The 20,170-nt window shown below is 35.1% G+C and overlaps 1 protein-coding gene across 1 annotated transcript in view; it reads right to left on the bottom strand.

The window, feature by feature from the left end:
• The window catches only part of LOC101747092 (facilitated trehalose transporter Tret1), a 27,161-nt gene extending 6,991 nt beyond the window's left edge, over positions 1–20,170 (bottom strand). The window contains exons 1-3 of the mRNA XM_004932280.5: positions 19,731–20,170; positions 2,870–3,010; positions 497–753 (exon numbers count right to left, since the gene is read on the bottom strand). Of these exons, the coding sequence (XP_004932337.1) occupies positions 497–753; positions 2,870–3,010; positions 19,731–19,776 (444 nt within the window). The 5' untranslated portion in view covers positions 19,777–20,170. The remainder of the gene's footprint in view (positions 1–496; positions 754–2,869; positions 3,011–19,730) is intronic.

Genomic DNA, 20,170 nt, shown 5'->3' with positions numbered 1-20,170 from the left:
CATTTTATGAACTAAAAATAACAGGTGCCATTTAACGACAAGCAGAGATCACTATTAATGAGTTGTTCTGATCAACAATATGCTAATGTGCCGAAACAAGAAACCTGAACAAGTTTCACAGATTATTATTGCTGACGAAAAGCATAAAGTTGACATCGTTTATAAGTAACTATTTGAGTATTAAATATATTGCGAATTTATTAATATATATTTTATTTCTAATTTAATACCTTTATTTTTTATTAATCAATTTTTAATAACGCGGTCCGAACTTCTAGTAATTTTTTTCACCTTTCCTATCTACCGTTAGATTAAACATATAAAGTACGTACTAATGGTACCAAATAATAGGAATTATATGGAACCAGTACATTTGCAATTTTCAAACATGTTGATAAATATAAAACATGTTGACAACGCAAGTAAGAGTTCAATTATGAACTCTTCTAATATTTTTGACATCCCTAAATTATCATTAATGAAAGCATGAGCTTACCTTTGACATTACTGTAATTAGGGTTGCCATCGCCCCGCGAACTTCATCTGAAGCTATCTCTCCGAGATACATAGGTGCTGTAGTGTAGGCGATCCCGTAACCCAGCCCTGAGATGAGACGAGAGGCGTAAATTGTAGGAACGTTTGCAGCAAGCATCACTAGAATCCATCCGATGATGTATGGTACTGCTGCCAGGAGAAGAGTCTTCTTCCTTCCGATCCTATCGGCAAGGTAAGATGCAGGAATTGGACTCGCAGCTGAAATAAGATAAATGAAGCTTTGCCTTTAAATTGGAATGTTAGTTCTATTTAATTTAAGCTGCATAGTATACACGTTGTGTTTATGTGCACAGTTCCCAATTATGGATTGCCGATTTTAGTACTTGTTACCCTGAGTAATAGATAAAAAAAAATACGAATGGAGAAATATTAACATGGAGCAGGAAAAAATACTTCTTTTTGCTCGATGCAGACAAATTACAGTCGACGATTTTAATGACAGTATTTAGAAAAAGTGAATTGATGAGTTGACTTCCTATTTAATCATGTTAACGACTGTTGGGTTTGTTGTGCGCAGTTTTATGCTACATAGAGCATGTCACTGGTAATGTATCATGCCGAATAAGTTAGCTTTGTGCGGAGCCAGCCAGTCTTGACGTCTTAATGACCTGTGACACGTAGCTTACAATCAATTTTAGCAATAGCCCTACTTAGCATAATTAGTCCCATTTAGATCATAATTAAAATTAAAATTCATTTTTTTCGGTTCTCTGTAAGAAACATTACTTACACGGTCAACATAGCCATACATACTGTATTGAAACGATATTGTAAACACTTAAATGTCTATAATAAAAACTAAAGGCGGAGTTTCGATTTACGATCCACACATGACCTAGAATTCTCTGAATCGAGACTGCATCACGTGCTCCACACATAGATTATGTGGTGGTCATCTAGTTTGTGACTATAAATGTAATTGGTTTTTATTACGTTTATTTAAACTGTTTGTAATTCAATCGTGAAAATTTGTAACAATTAAACCATAAATTCTGAGATAAGTCTGCTTATCCTTTTTACCTAAAAGTGTACAGCCTGGGTCCCTAGAGAGAATTTCGTACCTGCACTCTGGATTTCCTACCTTTCCAATGGGCATGACATGCGTAGAGAATATTATCATGTGGCCAAAAAGAACATTGGGTATAAAAGCAGACAGTAATGTGAGGAGGGGGAGTCCTAAAAAGACTTGGATATACTGTGTGAAAAAGCGGATTTGAGGAAGAAAGGTGCGAGTGTAATGATATGACGCCTGAATAGAAAAAGAGAACGACTGTACATAGTGGGATAAGAGCAAGAAGAAGAAGAAGATTTCCTAACATACTATGTTCGAAGAGGAGTACTTTGTGAAATTGTTTGAGATTATTCCATTATCATTAGATACGACTTGGTCTCCAGAAATCGTATTTACCATGTACTCTCAGAAATAAACAAATTGGCAAACAATGGCAGAATGGAGAAGGGTTAAGCAAGAAAATAAAATGAAATCACTTTTACGATGGTGAGATCAGTTTTTTTATTTATTTAATTGATGGATGAATAAGCTTGAGCGGTGACCGGCTCTCTTAGTTAATTGGTCATTGGAGCCCAGTTAATGCCGTCCCCACATTAAGACATGATTTTGAAGTATTATATATATTTTTTATTATAAAATCAAGTGTTTCATTTTCTACTCTTGTACTTCAACAGCTTTTAATGAGTTAGTAGAACTGCTATATCATTCGTATATTTTGTTTATTATATCAAATAAATACATCGTCGTGACCTAAAGGATCAGACGTCCGGTGCATTCGTGTTGAGCGATGCGCCGGTGTTCGAATCCGAGGCGGGTACCAATTTTTCTAATGAAATACGTACTCAACAAATGTTCACGATTGACTTCCACGGTGAAGGAATAACATCGTGTTATAAAAATCAAACCCGCCTAATTATAATTTGCGTGATTACTGGTGGTAGGACCTCTCGTGAGTCCGCGCGAGTAGGTACCACCACCCTGCCTATTTCAGCCGTGAAGCAGTAATGCGTTTCGGTTTGAAGTGTGGGGGCAGCCGTTGTAACTATACTCGAGACCTTAGAACTTATATCTCAAGGTGGGTGGCGCATTTATGTTGTAGATGTCTACGGGGCTCCAGTAACCACTTAGCACCAGGTGGGTTGTGAGCTCGTTCACGCGTGTAACCAAAAACAAAAAAAAACATGTAAATATGTAATGTAAATACATGTAAATACATCCTCAATAGTGAATTAGTAAATTTTAGTGAAAATCATATCCTTTTACCTATTGTTGTAACATTTTGTGAACTTTTATTTATCATACCTGAACAAAGTATCATGATTGACGCGATCCATGAGCTCTGATCTTCGGATGTCTGTATAGGGGACTCCTGAGACAGCAACATGGGTAGAGTCGGTGATGTCCATCCTACTGTGGTGCCGGCCGCTGCCGTGATAAGTGTAGCTGGAATTGACGAAAATTGATATTAGTTTCTATGGTTGAAAACAATTTTAGCATCACGGATAGAGCGATAGAAGAATATACATGCTTTTTTTGGTTTTGTATTCACCAGCTTTAGTTTAATTTTTCTTGGACATAGCTTTGAAATTTCGATAAAGTTTTTGTTCAACATAACACAACAAAAGATAAAACATCCAAATCCTGAGGTGCTGGTGACTATGGTCTGGTTTAGATCATTAGGACAACACAGTCCAAATAAACATGTATTTTTGTTTCATAATGAACGCAAAGTTGAAAATAATGTTATTATAACGTTATAAATATGTTACTTATTAAGGGCCTGAAAAAAAAAAAAATTGGTGTACTTTGACAACTAAATGTATGCAATGTGCAACTAAAGATTTTAAAGAAAAACAAAACACTTTTACAAATTACGTTTGATTAATTACATTATTCAGTTCACGAACTACATATTTTGGACATGGTTATGTAATTAAATTGGGCAAAAAAAAAAAACAAGGTAATATACGAAAAGAAAATACAAAATCTTTTGAAATCTTTTATTTATTTTTCAGTTAGCTGACTGGGTGAGGTGACTGGCACCAAATGTGATTTGAGGCGTAAAATTTCCCTTTCAATTCAAAAATTACTTAGTTTGAGTAATTACTACAGTACAAATAAGTATTTAAAGAAAAATCTGGAACACATGCACGAATTAAATTGGATAGTATTTACTCAGACTGAAGTGGAAGATTTTCGGAAGGGTGCCACGCAAACCGTTTGTGCTTAAGTGATGGAATACGATATTTACTTAAAGCCTCAATATTTGCTGTAACAGAGTGAAATACTGAACCTCTATTAAGGGCTCGTTTTCGTGACCTACATCTGGAATTTGCACAACGATATCATAAATGTGGAAAAAAATAACAAACGATCGCTACGTGGTACTCTTTGGTTATTACAAAGTTGATAAAGGGAACGTGACATGATTGTGTTTGGTTGCTATCGGCGAGAAATTATGGAGCATAATGTTAAGGACACGAGGTGATTTGGCCGTGACTTAGGAGACCATACTGATTTTTGAAATGGAATGAAAGGAAGCGGTATTACCATTCGTGTTGTCTGTGAGCTTTGGTGACCATTAAACAACAGATGGACCATGAGCCGCTGTCTAACCAGATGGTACAAAAAATAGCATTTGAATACCAAAGACTTCTATAGCTACCAAATATTTTGTTTTTTTGAGAATTGCAGAAATTTTACGTACTCGGTAAATAGAAAAAAAAATTAAAAACATTTAAAAAAGGAATCGAGTACTAATATTTTATTTCAAACCGCTTTTATTCGCATGTTATAGAATCGTGGTAGAGCAAAATTATATCTATTTTGCAATTACATCAGGAATCATAAGTCAAGGAGATGGTTGACTTAATGTTAGCTGGATTCGTATTTCACAGGTTCTTTGAATTAGGAGTCTGATGGACTTTTGGGTATCTATCGCCCTAGATCATATTATTATTAATTAATTATAATTCATTATTAATTTTATGTATTTGAAAATATAGGCGGTTAGACATACCGTGGACTCATGTTACGCCCTACCGCTGGTAAATCTATTAATGGGCTCAGATTACGGTTAATATCAGTAGGGCCGTAAGTCAGTTTGCTTATCCAAAGTTGAAAAGATAATTGAAAACAACGTATTATATCTGAAATACTGAAATACCGGTCCCTGAATTATTTCACCGAAACAAGAGTTTCGATTCTCGCGTTTACCTGGATTCTACGATGTAATGAAAAAATAATTGACAATCGCAATTTTATTGTCAGTCTATAACAAATTTTGGACGTTACTTAATTTAAGTTTCCGTTGAAAAAAATTTTTGGGGACGATGTCCCGAAATTAATGAAAAAATGTAGGCATTCTCGGAGCGGATGAAGCTAGCTAAGCGATTTTTCGGGGATCCTTTCATAAAATAACCCAAAGTTTTAAAGCCGTTTTTCTGAATTATTTCTATTTTTTTATTGCTTAGATGGGAGGACGAGCTCACAGCCCACCTGGGGTTAAGTGGTTACTGGAGCCTATAGATATCTACAACGTAAATGCGCCACCCACCTTGAGATATAAGTTCTACGGTCTCAAGTATAGTTACAACGGCTGCCCCACCCTTCAAACCGAAACGCATTACTGCTTCAGAAATAGGTAGGGTGGTATCTACCAGTGCGGACTCACAAGAGGTCTTTCCACCAGTAAAAAATCCATCTATTGTCTATCTACCCATGAATCACTTCCAAAGCTGTAATTCTTATTAAGCCAGGATCCGCAGTGGTGATCGTACCGAAAGACAGAACGATGAGGCTTTCGTAGCGCCAGGGAAAGCCCATTTGTCTTAGAATCCGCGATGAACTGATTCAGAAGACAATAGGAGGCGTAGGTAGGTATATATCGACTTCCCTCCCTGCAAAGTGTGTGACAATAAAATCTGAGAAAACGCTAGTTCTAAGAATAATTGTTTCCGAGAAAAAACAACTAAAGTGATTAACGGAGTTTTTAAACGACATAGAATATTACCTTTATATTGAGTAGCCATGCTATTTATGATGTCAGGAATAAAGATAATTTGTACAGAAGTTTCCTAAATATGCCAAAAAATCTATACGTATAATAGACGACACCGGTCTGCCAGATTATTTTGAATAATAAATAATATAATTAATTGAATATTTACGATGCTTCTCTATAATTAAGACTAAGTATATAAAATACAGCTATTTGTTAAAAGAAGCGCGCAGAAACTGCCTTCAGAGTGCTATCGTCAGCATATTCAGCGCCGAAATACATAGAACACAGATAGAACAGATAGAACAGAAATACAAAGGCTAATGTGCGTTTTAATAGATCAGGAAAGGAAATAAAAATAAAAGGTATTAAACCACGTTCGGCGCATAAACGTACTAAAATTTATTTTTACAAAATCTAGATTTGATGTATTCGTTCAAAAACATGAAGAACCCAGTTTGTTCAAGCGGTTCCGCATTATTTTTTCTAACGGTAAGGTTGGGGTCAGTGTGATATTCCCTAATGAAGCGATGTGACAGGAAAGTCAGCTTTTTCGCGGGAAACCATTATCTACCCTCGTTCACTGACGACGCTAATAGCGGGGTGTTAACGACAACGGCCCGTGACGCGGTTACTTATTTTTCAGAAAAAATGAAACCTCTTGAACAGCCTTGATGAAAAACATCGAGAGCTTAATGAAAACGATAGCGGCGCGTAGCCGCTGGAAACTTGCTTGTAAACGAGATTGAAGGAGCTGAGGACTGCCGAGATCAAATTTGATTTGATCTTGTGAGGTTGTTTTCTTTGCTTATTTAAAACTTTTCTAATTTACTACAATTATTCATAGCTTTCTTCTGAAAGGGAGAATTGTTTCGTCTTTATATCGTTTGACTTTTATTTTGAAACGAGTTTATTTGTTATTATTAAAGTGGTCTAAAAATTTAATAGGTTTATTCGTTTTGAACGGTTCGACTATGCCGGGATTCAAATACCACAAGCAGGTAAATGTTAAAGGTATACGTACATAATACGTGTTCTTGTTTGACCATGACGTGATTAACGATGTAGGAATAACATTTTTTAATAAAAATCAAACCCGATAAATTTGGAAATTACCATAAATAATTACTTGTTATTTGTTGAGTGTATTATATCAATCTATAGATATAGGTTTATACGCGGGTTATGCGCATCTTAATCGTGGTTTTAGTTTGAAGGGGAGGCTAAGCCAACTACAATTGAGACTTCAACTTTATATATTGAGAAGGGTGGGGTGACAATGCTTTAATGTCTATCTATATTTAATGTATATATATAAATGAATTTCTGTTCGTTAGTTTCGCTAAAACTCGAGAACGGCTGGACCGATTTGGCTAATTTTGGTCTTGAATTATTTGTGGAAGTCCAGAGAAAGTTTAGAAGGTAGATAAATATGAAAAGGCTCGGAATTAGATGTGTCCGCCGTTGGACGGATTCCTTTTGTTTGTTTTAAGTTTATTTTATACAAAAGTTTAGGTCTCTTATTTATCGATTGAGGCACTACAAAGTCTACCGGGTCAGCTAGTTCGTTAATACCACATGATTTACCACATGATTGGGCGTGAGTTCGTCAACCAATATTTTGAAAAAAAAATGTGTTGAACACTAAACGAGTCCGGTATTATCTGCAGGGTTAACAATCCGACTACAGAGGTTAATAACAATGTTTGTTTATAGTACGTTCGAAATAACATTTGCAACTAAGTTGTGGTTTCTTTAATAGCTGATGATAATATGTAAAAAAATATTATTTTAATTGGCGAGCTCAATTTGAAAATCGCTATAATAGTGTGCTATATAGTTACTGGTAAAACGCAACAGTAATTTGTTACTTTTGGTAAAAAAAATTTATTATTTAGTTTACGTGATACCAATATGTATAGCTTAACATTGATAAAACTAACCATACATAGGTTGTGCAAAATAAGAGCATTCAATAAATTTATTAATAGCTATTAAAAATTCGTTATCCACATTTATCTATACATCTGTTCGATGGTACGATATTATTGGTGTTGTCAAAATTAATTTGCAGTTACGTAGTAATTATTCCTAATATATCTTCATTCTTACATTTGGTTGAATTGGTAGATAATGCTTTAGGCATTGAGTACGCTAATGTATACAAATATGGTACGTATGGTATGGTATAGTGTGAAAAATAAATAAACATAGTATGGTTATATGTATATTGTATTGTAATTGAATATTTTTGTTAACTGTAACTAAAATACCGGACCGAATTAATGTTATTGTTTCCTGTTGTTACTATTATTGCCCAATATTGACTATTGCCCGCCTAATGGTGGGTGGTCATTGTATCTTTTTTTTACCCTACCTATGCTGATAGCCTTGAGAGGCTATTTTAGCTTCACCCTTGCGTGTAGGTTAACTCGCGGGGTTCAAATCGGAAGTATTGTTAACACTGGCCCTAGCGAGAGCAGTGCTTCGCAGAATCTACCACCGGATCAGAAACGCGACCCACTGAGAAGTCTTTGGGTTATTTACTCGTCGCGCCGATCGTCGTAAGTGACGGGTTCGGCGAGGACGGTGACCGGTGCTTGAGGTACCTAAAAACACCGTTAGTGGATCGGGAGGATCCGTAATGACGTGTTTAGGGCCTGTCTCTGATGAAAAGCAGCGACGCCAGGGGAACAGTCAAACCGCTGTCTACCGCAGACCTAACAAGTATTACGGCAAATCAGGCATACATTCAGTAGTACTCATTCTTAAACAACTGACTCATGCTATAGCAAATATTAGCTTTGTCGAGTACATTTATACGTCAGCTTATGTACATACATATATATACTGTTTCGTGTTCTGTAGAAACACGCCTGTGTCTCCCATTGAGAGTCACGCGACCAAGTGCTTTTGAGTTAACTTAGGTATTTATAGTAGGTACATCAAATTTAATTATTTAATTCTTACTAATTAGAAAAATTAATAGATCTGCTATAAGTAAAAATGATTGTAATAATATTTATCATAAATCATAGTAACTACTGTATTATTTATTCATTTCTTAAGCTCTGTAAGCGGGTTCGTGCAACAAAAAAAGCATAGTTAATTATTTAATAATTAAAAACCTGTACTATTTTTATCTAACGATAGATTTTATTTGTACAGTAATTATTATTAATTATCATTATTAACTTACGATTTAAGCGAAGGCTTTCCGTTTTCTTCATTAAAAATTAGGTCTCTGTTATTTTGGATATAGGATATAGTATCGAACCTACGACAATCAGGGGCGCTAATTACTGTATATTATAAAAGTATTTTCAGATGTAAATTTTGTTTACATATTTCTTTATAGCGTGTAAAGTATTACAGACTGCTTCCGTCAATGTAGTGGTAGCCGCTGTTCACGGATACCGGAAGTAAATTTTCCTGTAGATAAATTGGCTGATATAGAAATTTAATTGTTTGTTGGGACATTAAGTTCAGGGTCTTCGCTGTTCAATATTCTATATATAGACTATTGATGATCGATGTTTTTGGGTCGCCTAACAAAATTTATCTATACGATTTACGTCAGATAGACAATAAAATCATAAAGTTCAAAGCACTTCTGATATTCATTGAGATTAGGTTGTGTGCGAATATGCATTGGTTTGATTCTGGGGGAGGACCATTTTCCCTGAGATAATATGTTTTGATTTGTGCATATGAAAGAATGGACTCCTATAGAACAATGTCATAGTATGTAATAACAGAATCACAATATTATCCATTATTTATAAAAATATTCTTGGGCCCGCGGTCCGCTCCCAACATCTGCGGGCCGTCAAGACCCACGTACCCCGCGCGCCACCTATATTCGGAAGCCTCACGCATGAGGTTCGGCCCCCTGCCCGAAAGAAAAAAGGCTAGCTCTAGTTGACGAGCGAGTAGTTCTAATAAATACCATCTTATGTATTTATTGTTGCAATGAAATAAATGCGTTCGTTACTTCTTATACAATTGAAATGTATTTATTTGTTTACAGTTCATTTAATAGTCGTCGTGGCCTAAAGGATCAGACGTCCGGTGCATTCGTATCTAGCGATGGACCGGTGTTCGAATCCCGCAGGCGGGTACCAATTTTTCTACTGAAATACGTACTTAACAATTGTTCACGATTGACTTCCACGGTGAAGGAATAGCATCGTGTAATAAAAATCAAACCTGCAAAAATAAAATTGCGTAATTACTGGTGGTATGACCTGTTGTGAGTCCGCACGGGTAGGTACCACCGCCCCGCCTATTTCTGCCGTGTAGCAGTAATGCGTTTCGGTTTGAAGGGAGGGGCAGCCGTTGTAACTATACTGAGACCTTAGAACTTATATCTCAAGGTGTGTGGCGCATTTACGTTGTAGATGTCTATGGGTTCCAGTAACCACTTAACACCAGGTGGGCTGTGAGCTCGTCCACACGTATAGGCAATAAAAAAAAAATCTTTTTTTTTTTATTGTCTGCGCTACGATGATCGGCATAGATGCAAAACTACACTAGAATTCTTGCCTATTAGGACGTTTCACAGAGTTTAATCTTCACCACTTATTCATTTTAGTTTTAGGTCTACATTTTGAATACATAATTGCAAGCACTTAAGCGTGTTAAAAGAAAATTAAAAACAATCTTTGTGATTTCATATTCGTTTTTAGCGTATTGCAACACACAAAGCATTATTTCATGTCAAGTTATTGTTTATTAGCCGTGACATACAGACATTAAATACAACAAAGCGATTCATTAAAGACAATACGAAAAATGAATAATAATACCAAACAAATCAATAACAAAAGTACAGATGTATGTATATGACTGCGAATTTGTTTGGGCATTTAAATCAATAATTTCTGAAGTAGTTCATTGTGTTACTTAGTCTTACTGTCTTTTTCTGAGTCGTTTCAAATGTTTTACACTGATGGATGACTAAGGTTAGTTTTCTGTCGTTTTTTTTATTTATTGCTTAGGTGTATGGACGAGCTCGCAGCCCACCTAGTGCTAAGTGGTTACTGGAGCCCATAGACAACGTAAATGCCGCCACCCACCTTGAGATGTGAGTTCTAAGGAATCAGTATAGTTACAACGGCTGCCCCACCTTTCAAACCGAACCGCATTACTGCTTCACGGCAGAAATAGGCAGGGTGGCGCTGCCTACCAGTGCGGATTCACAAGAGGTTCTACCACCAGTAAAAAATATTTGAATATTGCGTTGACTACTGTCTAATTTTCTATACCTTAATAATTCTCAACATTTATTTAATATATTTTGTTTTCATGTCGCATTTAAGTTTGTTTACTTATAGAAAGAACAGAGTTTCTGTAATATAAATCATGTAATGACGTATTTTTCTGTGCCGATTTATGTCACGGTCGCCAATTCGTCGTTAGCTGTAATTTATGAACACAATCCACAATAAAACAATGAATGTCAATCTTAAAAAGACCCTTTCTAATTTAGATTGTTTATTGAAGTTTGTACTTGGTAGATCGAATTTAACGGTGGGTGAATATGAATAAGAGCGGAACAAATAATAATAATAATTTTTCAAACGATCCAAATTAGCAGATAGTTAAAAATTTTGAAGAAGAATATAATAATATCATAGAGACGGAGAAGAGGAGTACGCTTTACAAAAAAAAAAAAAAAAGGAATACATTCTGAAGGTGCTGGTACGTGACAAAAATAATCCCCGGAAACGCATTTCATGAACGTTTATATACTGAAAAGGAAACTTTAAATTGAATATAACGAGAAATACAACACAAAACACAACAATGACTCTCAAACAGGAAGTGTTTCATGTGGAAATTATGTATGTACATGAATAATTATATAGATTGTAAAGTCACGTGTATTTAAATGCGTTGTTAACGAAGATGATTTGTAAAATGCAGTAAGTTGATTTAATTCGAAAAATTGGGAATTTGGGATCAATTTGTCCCCACAATTTCGTTTTACGCAGATATTATAATAAATGCAGGATTGGTAAGAACGGAACGTATGAAAAGAGTGTCGAACGGAGCTTTAAGATGTGAGTGAGAGAAAACGGAAAGAAAGTGAGAAGAGAATGACAGAGAAAAGGAAGATGGCGAAGACGGTTAAAAAACGAGCAAGGCGTAATAAAGGTGTTATTTATTTTTAAACTAGCGACCCGCCCTCGCTTCGCTTCGGAAACTGTAATGTATTATTGATTTCTCCACTATTTAATGGATGTTATTATGCATATAAACCTTCCTCTTCAATCACTCTATCTATTAAAAAAATCGCATCAAAATCCGTTGCGTAGTTTTAAAGATTTAAGCATACATAGGGACAGACAGATATAGGGACAGAGAAAGCGACTTTGTTTTATACTATGTAATGGTTATTATTATAACAGAAGATTTTGGAACAGTGTAACTTTTAGTTTATGTGCTGCGATCCCTATTCTACATAAATATGGATCTAATTGTTTTATATCAGTAGCAGACGAACTCACAACTGATCTGGTTAAGAGCCCACAACATGAATACCGCCGCTTCCCTTGATATGTGAGGTCGGTGTGCGGGCGTATGCTACGCCTTTAATTTTACGTTTATTTCAAATAGTAAGTAATACTTTACGTTACAAGTAAAAGTATATAAAAGTATAAAATAATTTATACCCAACAATAATATACAATTTAAAGACGGCTCCGGTAACCATTTAACACCAGGTAGGCCGTAAGTTTGTCCCCACATCTAAGAAATAATAGTAAATAATAATAATATTTAATTAATATTTTTTGTAGCAAATCGGTACTGCGATTCCTCGCTCTGCCTTATTTTCATTGTATTTATTCAATGACTGGCAAAAATACTTGTGATTCCGAATGTCAACCGCAATCCGCAATCAATCCAGACCGCATGTTTTAATGTAAGAAGTTTTTAAATATTATTTAACATGTCATTACTTATACTCGTAGCTGTGGATGATCAAAGTATTAATTGTATTGTTAAAACGACACCAATTATCACTTATTATCATTAGGTAGTTTATTAAAATTGCTTTAGTGACGTAGTCGTAGAACGATTTGCTTAAAGAATTAAGCAAATCGTTCAAATTCAAGTTGACTATATGTCCTATATGTCCTGAAGAAAATTCTTGCTCAGATTATATCAAATAACTAAGAGTATAAATTTAATGTAAATTCTTTCTTGACTTACTCCGATAGGTGACTTTGCAGAAACATGTTTGCAATAAAAACGAGTACATACTAGTGATTGTCCAAATAAAAAGATATCTATGTAAGGATAAGGTTCTATATAAGATAGAAAACTTATTGAGTTGACGTTGTATTTATTACCAGAGATATTTGGTGCATGATTTTTGAAAAATAGGCTGTAATGCATAAAATTGTTTGTTCAATCGTGTAATGGATTGCGCAAACTGATAAAATAATTCTTTACGATTAAAAATATATAAAAAAAGGTTTATAACAATTATTTTTACGTATTTATTTATGTATTGTTACAGTTATAAAATTTTCTGCATCGGTTACGATTTTGAGACAATTTCCATTAGTAATAAATATTCTACACGATATAATTTATCAGATGCTAGAAATAACTACAATATCCAGTGAAATCATTGAACAGCTACTAAAGTTTATAATAATTACGTACTAGAATAGACTAAAACATTGTAAGAGATAACATAAACAAGTTTTTTGCATGAATCTTTCAGTTGTATCTGAATAATTTGTAAACATTCCCCAGAAGCAGTTGTATGTTTTAAGCGGATACTAAATGTTCTAAAATGATTTATGTAAATATCTTACCTACGAAATTTCAGTTTAAAGTTTTTTTTTTTTTTTTTTATATCTATCAATCAAAATATGCACCCAAGCTATATTGGTACATCTCTGCGAGCGCAGTGGTAATTTTTTCACCACCCTTCTTGAAGAGGGCAGGTGTAAAGGAGCCATATAACTCTTCAACCCTTTTTGTACTGCCTCTTGGGTATAAATTTTTTTCCTGCTAAGAAGTTGTCCAAATTTTGATTTAACAAAAAAATAGAAGTCTGTTGGCGTAGGGTCTGGTGAGTGCGTTGGATGACGCAAAACTTCCAACACTAGATCTAGTAGCTTAGTGACCGCCTGTTGTACCATTTGAGGATGATGTTATAACGTTGAAAACGGTTGCTAAGTCAGCGGCAGTGACTAATATCGTCAGTTTCCGCTATCGCTTTTAATGCGTCGCTGTTGACTTTAGTTTTTGGGCGATAATGGTTCATTACGGTACATTCATTACATTCAAACGGCCGTCTGGTGTAGTGGTAAGTGACATGGTCACTACACAAGGGGGTCGTGGGTTCGAATCCCGCCAAGGGAAGATATTTGTATGATAAATATATAGTATTTTCCAAGGTTATGGATGTATATTAAATATATGTATGTGTATAATAAAAATCTTATATTTATTTCCGTTATCTGGCATCTGTAACACAAGTTCTTTACGAACTTAGCACGGGCCCAGTTAATGTGGCGTGATTGTTAGTAAATATTAATTTATTATTATTAATTTATTATTATTATTATTTATTAGGTCAAAATTTTCATGTTGGGAAGGTGCAGACCAACGACGAATCGTGCGTTTGTGCGGTATTGCTACCGCAACGGAACTCGAATGCCATAATTATTCGTATTTTATCGTGTCCATATTGGCGAAAAACATACAAATGTAGTTAAAACAAAGCACTAATCAATAAACAAGTGACATAACGTGGAAATAGAATACTATATTTTTAAAATTAAACTAATTTGAATTTAGAATATGTTTATGTTTCTAATGGCCAGTATTGTAAAATGGCAAGTTCATAGTAAAATATCTACTATAACATGGAATGAATAATTGATGTTTTAATCAATAAAATAGTGGCTATTTTAAACAAAAAAAAAAGGTTTTCTGTCAATTTTCACATACATGTCGAGAAATAACAGGTATGATATTTCGGAAATTTTTTTTATTCTGCAATATCAATTAACAGGTACATAAAATTAAATTTAATATTTGTATATTTCTGCGATTTACCTCAGCAACTCGAATAACAGTGAAAATCGAAACGATTTTTTTATCAAGATGCGATAAGATATAACAGATTCTACATTGCCACGTATTTTAATAACATGACTTTTTACCAAATATAATAATTTAATAATAATTATTGGTATTGTGAAATTTGTCCTATTTTATAATAAAATGTAACCCAGTAATCAAAATTAAAATTAGTTTAAATATGTCTCCTGGCATAGAAGGCAATAAATATCAACCAATTATAAGGGTCCATGAGATATGTAAAATGAATGACGCTGATCGAAGTCTCAATTCCGTTGAATTAGGGTTGGTTCTTAGAATCGGAACGTCTGACTTTTCCGCGACAGGAACAGGGATGACGGCGATGCTTCATCCAAGAGGAAAAAAATAACATGTATTTTTTTCGTGGGCTATTTTTAGAACAACACGGGCCTCGGATTCCGCATAGCTGATTCCGTACCTGCACATATCCCGATATATTTATTGGGCGACTGTCGCTTCCATATTAATATAAGTTAGGTATTTTTATTGGATGATATCATTTTTGACGTAAGTAAACATATGATAATGGCGGTAAATAAGATCCAGGTTTACCACCTCGATCATTGAACTGTACTTACTGTGACTTTCTACTGAGATCTGATTTACGGCTATGCAGTACTTCTTACGGTGTCGGAGCGATACCGATCCGACGATAGATTCTGCGAAGCACTGCTTTTGCTAGGGCCAGAGCTAGCAACTCTCTCAAGCTGGGTCCGTGAGCTCACCTACCAGCCCTGGAATAGCCTGTTAGAGCTACCAGCGAACGGGAAGGAAAAAAAAATAGTTTCGGAAAACTCACTTCGTAAGAATTCCCTTTCTAAGATTAAATAAAATAAAGAATAAATAAAACTTAGACAAAAGTACTTGTTTAATGTGTATTATTATAATATGTATAGAGTTTTAAAAAGTAATTATTTCATAGCACTTTTTCTGGTATAGTTCATAATATGTATATTGGTATGTTACGTGACATTACACAATGTTTAAACTATATAAACTTCAAGGGAATCTCAATGCAAGGTTTCCATAATAGGTCTGACATAAATTGCGTAGACCATTAGATCAATTATCAATTTATTTTAAACAGAATAAAAGGCGAGATACATACATGCTTTAAATGACGTTTTAAAGTCAAAAGGGCGTTTGAAGATAGATCATCGAACTATATACTCTTATACATTGTTGTGTATACTAGTATATACATAGTTCGATGATTTAAAGAATTATTTCGGGAATCAAATTTACACGCATTCAGGCACGTTATTATGTTTTTTTTCTAGTAGGGTTAATGGTCGTTTTAGTGGTAGACTTTTAGATTAATTTATAAATTAGAATTTCTAATTTGCATCAATATAGTGATCCTTAGTCCACTACATATTGTTATAGTAACAGCTTACCGTTTCACGTACATAAGGCAAGATAAAATAAAAATTATTAACATTTTGTAGATATGTATTTGCTTAAAGAAGTGAACCAATTTCTTCTTCGATTCTCTTTCCTCTTCAATCTTCCTCTATTGGTAATGGGTTTAATTTGAGGTTTGAAAATTCAAATTTGATCAGCTAATATATTGAGGTTATTTAGAGCGTTTTTTGTTGCACACTAAAAATTTTGGTTACATGCAAAATCGTTGTTGTTTCTTGTATCGATTTTGAGCTTATTTAGAAGATCGATTGAAAATATTTATGCAGTGACCAGTCATTTTAAATCTACTTGATCTTTAAATTGCGGTAAATCAGAAATTGATTCTTAGTAATTGATGTGGCTTCCGCCTAATCAATATTTTTAATTGTTATTAAATTATTATTTTCCATTTTTTTGGCGCATGTGAGACAATTTTAATAGTATATCTCGAAAATTAAGACTCTATTTTATTTTTTAACTAAAAAAGAAAATCTCACTGTAAAATACACGATTAAACTATAACGGCCATGTTAATCAACTTAGTGTAAAGTAAACTGGAGTTAAACTCAATTTTGTCTCTTTCTATCACATTTGAGCGCTATAAGACACAGCGCGATGTAAGTGCTTCTAAACTAGTTTTTAAGTACAGCTTAGTTCGTGTTAGTTTAAAAAAATCTATCCGACAGGAATAGTGTTTTCTGGGTGCAAGGCTCCTCATACATTATTCTCTAGCCCTGATAATGTTATACGGCAAATTGCACGATGATCGGCTGATTAGTTAAGACGTGAAAGCAAAACAAAGTGATTTTAGCATTTAAAATAAATTTTTTTCTCTTCCTAATTACTGGTAGCCTGAGGGTCTATTCCAGCTACGCTCGGACCTGTAGGTGAGCTCACGGACTCAACCGGTTTGCTAACACTAGCCCTAGCAAGAGCAGTGCTTCGCCGAATCTACCAGCGCTCACAGTCTACCTGATGTAAATGGGATACGGGAGCCCATAGATATCACAACACGATCAACTAAGGCCTTCAGGTTTATTTTTTTATTGCTTAGTTTGGTGGACGAGCTCACAGCCCACCTGATGTTAAGTGGTTACTGGAGCCCATAGATATCTACAACGTAAATGCGCCACCCACCTTGAGATATAAGTTCTAAGGACTTTTATTTATTTATTTTTTATTGCTTAGATGGGTGGACGAACTCACAGCCCACCTGGTGCAAAGTGGTTACTGGAGCCCATAAACATCTACAACGTAAATGCGCCATTCACCTTGAGATATTAGTTCTAAGGACTCAGTTACAACGGCTGCCCCGCCCTTCAAACCGAACAGCATTACTGCTTCACGGCAGAAATAGGCAAGGTTAAAGCACTAGGTTTGTAAGTAGCTATCTGATATTATCTGTTGTCAACAGTTGAAAAACACGTTATCTTTCCGCCAAACGGTTATTAGGTCACGGCAACTAGACTTAACAATTATTGCAATGTGTTGTTACAGAGACGCTTCATTACCATTGAATTGCACACGTACTTATAATTTAATAATAAGCTCAGTTTTTATGGGCCCTATTTATTCGGTACGTTAATAGAACTAGTTTTTTATTGCTGTCTCGACTTCGATCAATCTAGTCAAAGTCAAACTACTGTTGACGATTGAAAGTTCTTGGAGGTTTATTAATTGCTTTAAGTAAAAACATGCTACATATGATTAAGGATGGTTTCCTCGATGAAGATTCCTCGTGTGATATGAATAAATAGCGCAAAATAATAAATTTATAGATAAAGGGTCGGTGGTGTATTGTGATTGAGTGTATACTCGTCGTTATTCTCGTTGAACCCGTTGTTTGCGACGAAGGGCTCGGCAAGTAAATTAACCCACTGAGTTTTTCACCGGATCTTCTCAGTGGGTCGCGTTTCCGATCCGGTGGTAGATTCTGCGAAGCACTGCTCTTGCTAGGGTTAGTGTTAGCAACGTCGTCAGCTTTGATCTCCGTGAGCTCACCTACTGGTTAACGCTACGCTGAAATGGTTTCTCAAGAAAAAAACCCTGACGTAAAGCAGTAATGTTTTAAGGATTAAAGGATGATACGTCCAATAAAAGAATATTCCAAATCGGACGTTTTAATTTAATAATATTATGACGCACATACAAAATAGACAGCCTCCTTTATTGAAATTCCTAGACAGTGATCATATTCTTGGAGATCGGAATATTCATATATCTTAACTTAGCCAAACTGCCTGAACTTTAGATTGAGTCTAAAAATCTTCTTTTTTGTTTTAAAGTTAAGTCGTATTACTAATATGTACTAAGCTTTTGGCAAAAAAATTTGCGACATGAAATCAACATGCCAATGGCAAATATGGTTATTCTATCCTTCAAACTAGAACAGATAGATGTATCCTTCCGGTAGAAATACACATCAGTATTTCGATAGCTAGTCAACAACATACCACTAGTTTACTGATAATTTCTAGGCTTAATTTCAATATCAACACATTATTTTAATTCTGTCATTTGCATACAAACAATTGATGGAGAATGAAGTTCAAATTATTTAAAAGTTGGAAATTTTAATTGCGTGATGGATTACTTCTGTCAAAAATTTGAATGGCAGCAAAAAAAGGAATATTTTGTTTCTTGCTGGTCATTTTATAAAAACTAAACACAATTAAATGTGACAAAAAAATCCATTTTACTAAACTAACACGCGCGATGAACAAATCGTTTTAACTTGTAAACTTATATATTTTTTATCAACACCTAAACTTTTGCGAAACGATTTAATAATTTTTTTTTCCTCTGATCGCGTTTCTTATCTTCGTTATTATTTAAAAAAGGTTTGTTTGTTCGTATTCTTTACGGTCGCGCACCTATCATAAGATTGCGTCGGATCTTTGTACAGTTGTTGTTATTATAAACTTCAGGGACAGTTTCTGATATAGTACAACCACCGCACGAGAGATGTCACGCGAGTCGTTTGGCAACTAATTTTTTTTATTTTTTTTATTTTTCCACAGGGGAAAATCGCCGGATCCCCACCCGCGCGGCAGGTGGGGTATGTGGGAGTTGAACCTCACTAAAAACTCCTGCCGCTCACAACCGGCGGTTTCGCAACTAATGGGCTTATTTCACTTGTTTGGCCACAGCGAAGCATGGTCGGTTTTTTCTCCATGAGCTAAATATACCCCTACAATAACAAGCTTAATTAGCTTAAGTAATTCGCTTATCGTTATTGTAGGTAACGTAAGGTGGACATTATTATATTAAAAACTCCCACACAGCATACGATTATTATGTAAAGTGTCTATGGACGAAATAATACTCAAGTTTAAAAAAATAACTGAAAAAATTATCAAGTCTCTTGAATTATTGCTGTGAAAGTGTAGTAGATACTGTGAAAGTAATTCAAGGTCAAATTTTGCCATTGAAAATACATCGACAAGGAAATAAATGCAAAAAGCGGTCGCCGCATGTGTGGACTAATCGTAAACAAAGCGATCGAGGGCCGGCCTCACGTTACAGGCTACCCTCGCATCATTGCAACTAGAGACGCAAATAAAACCGGCGTTTTACCGTAAACACGTTACCGCACGTACGAATAATAATTGAAAATAAATAAGTACTTACCACTGAGTGCGGCAACATATTCTCTCCACTTGCGACTGTTGCTCATTGTTGACGTCAGCACACACTTTTTTAACTATCATTTATGTTCAGACTTGCGAGTACATATGTACACTCTGTGTTTCACTGTGTCGCGTGTTGGAAACGGCGGAGCGCGCGTTGTGGCATGCTCTAATATTAGCCTGCCACGTGCTATCCGCGTTTCGTCGTAAGCGTGAATGGTAAACCGGACAAGTTCATGCAGACAATATTGTTCTCGTATTGTTGACGTTTTTAGCTGTCAGTGAGCGCCGGCAGAGGAGCACCCTGAGCGGGGAGACTCGTCCAGCCACGTTGTCGTGTCCACATTCAGCGCTACACTACAACATCGCTTTAGATAATGCTATTTATTCACTTTATCATTCATTGGTGTGCGTCCGACGCGAATGATAACGACATTATGC

The sequence above is a fragment of the Bombyx mori genome, chromosome 5 (genome assembly GCF_030269925.1).
Source record: "Bombyx mori chromosome 5, ASM3026992v2".
Lineage (NCBI taxonomy): Eukaryota > Metazoa > Arthropoda > Insecta > Lepidoptera > Bombycidae > Bombyx > Bombyx mori.
Note: the sequence above shows the minus strand (reverse complement) of the source record. Positions and strands in the feature narration are given on the sequence as shown.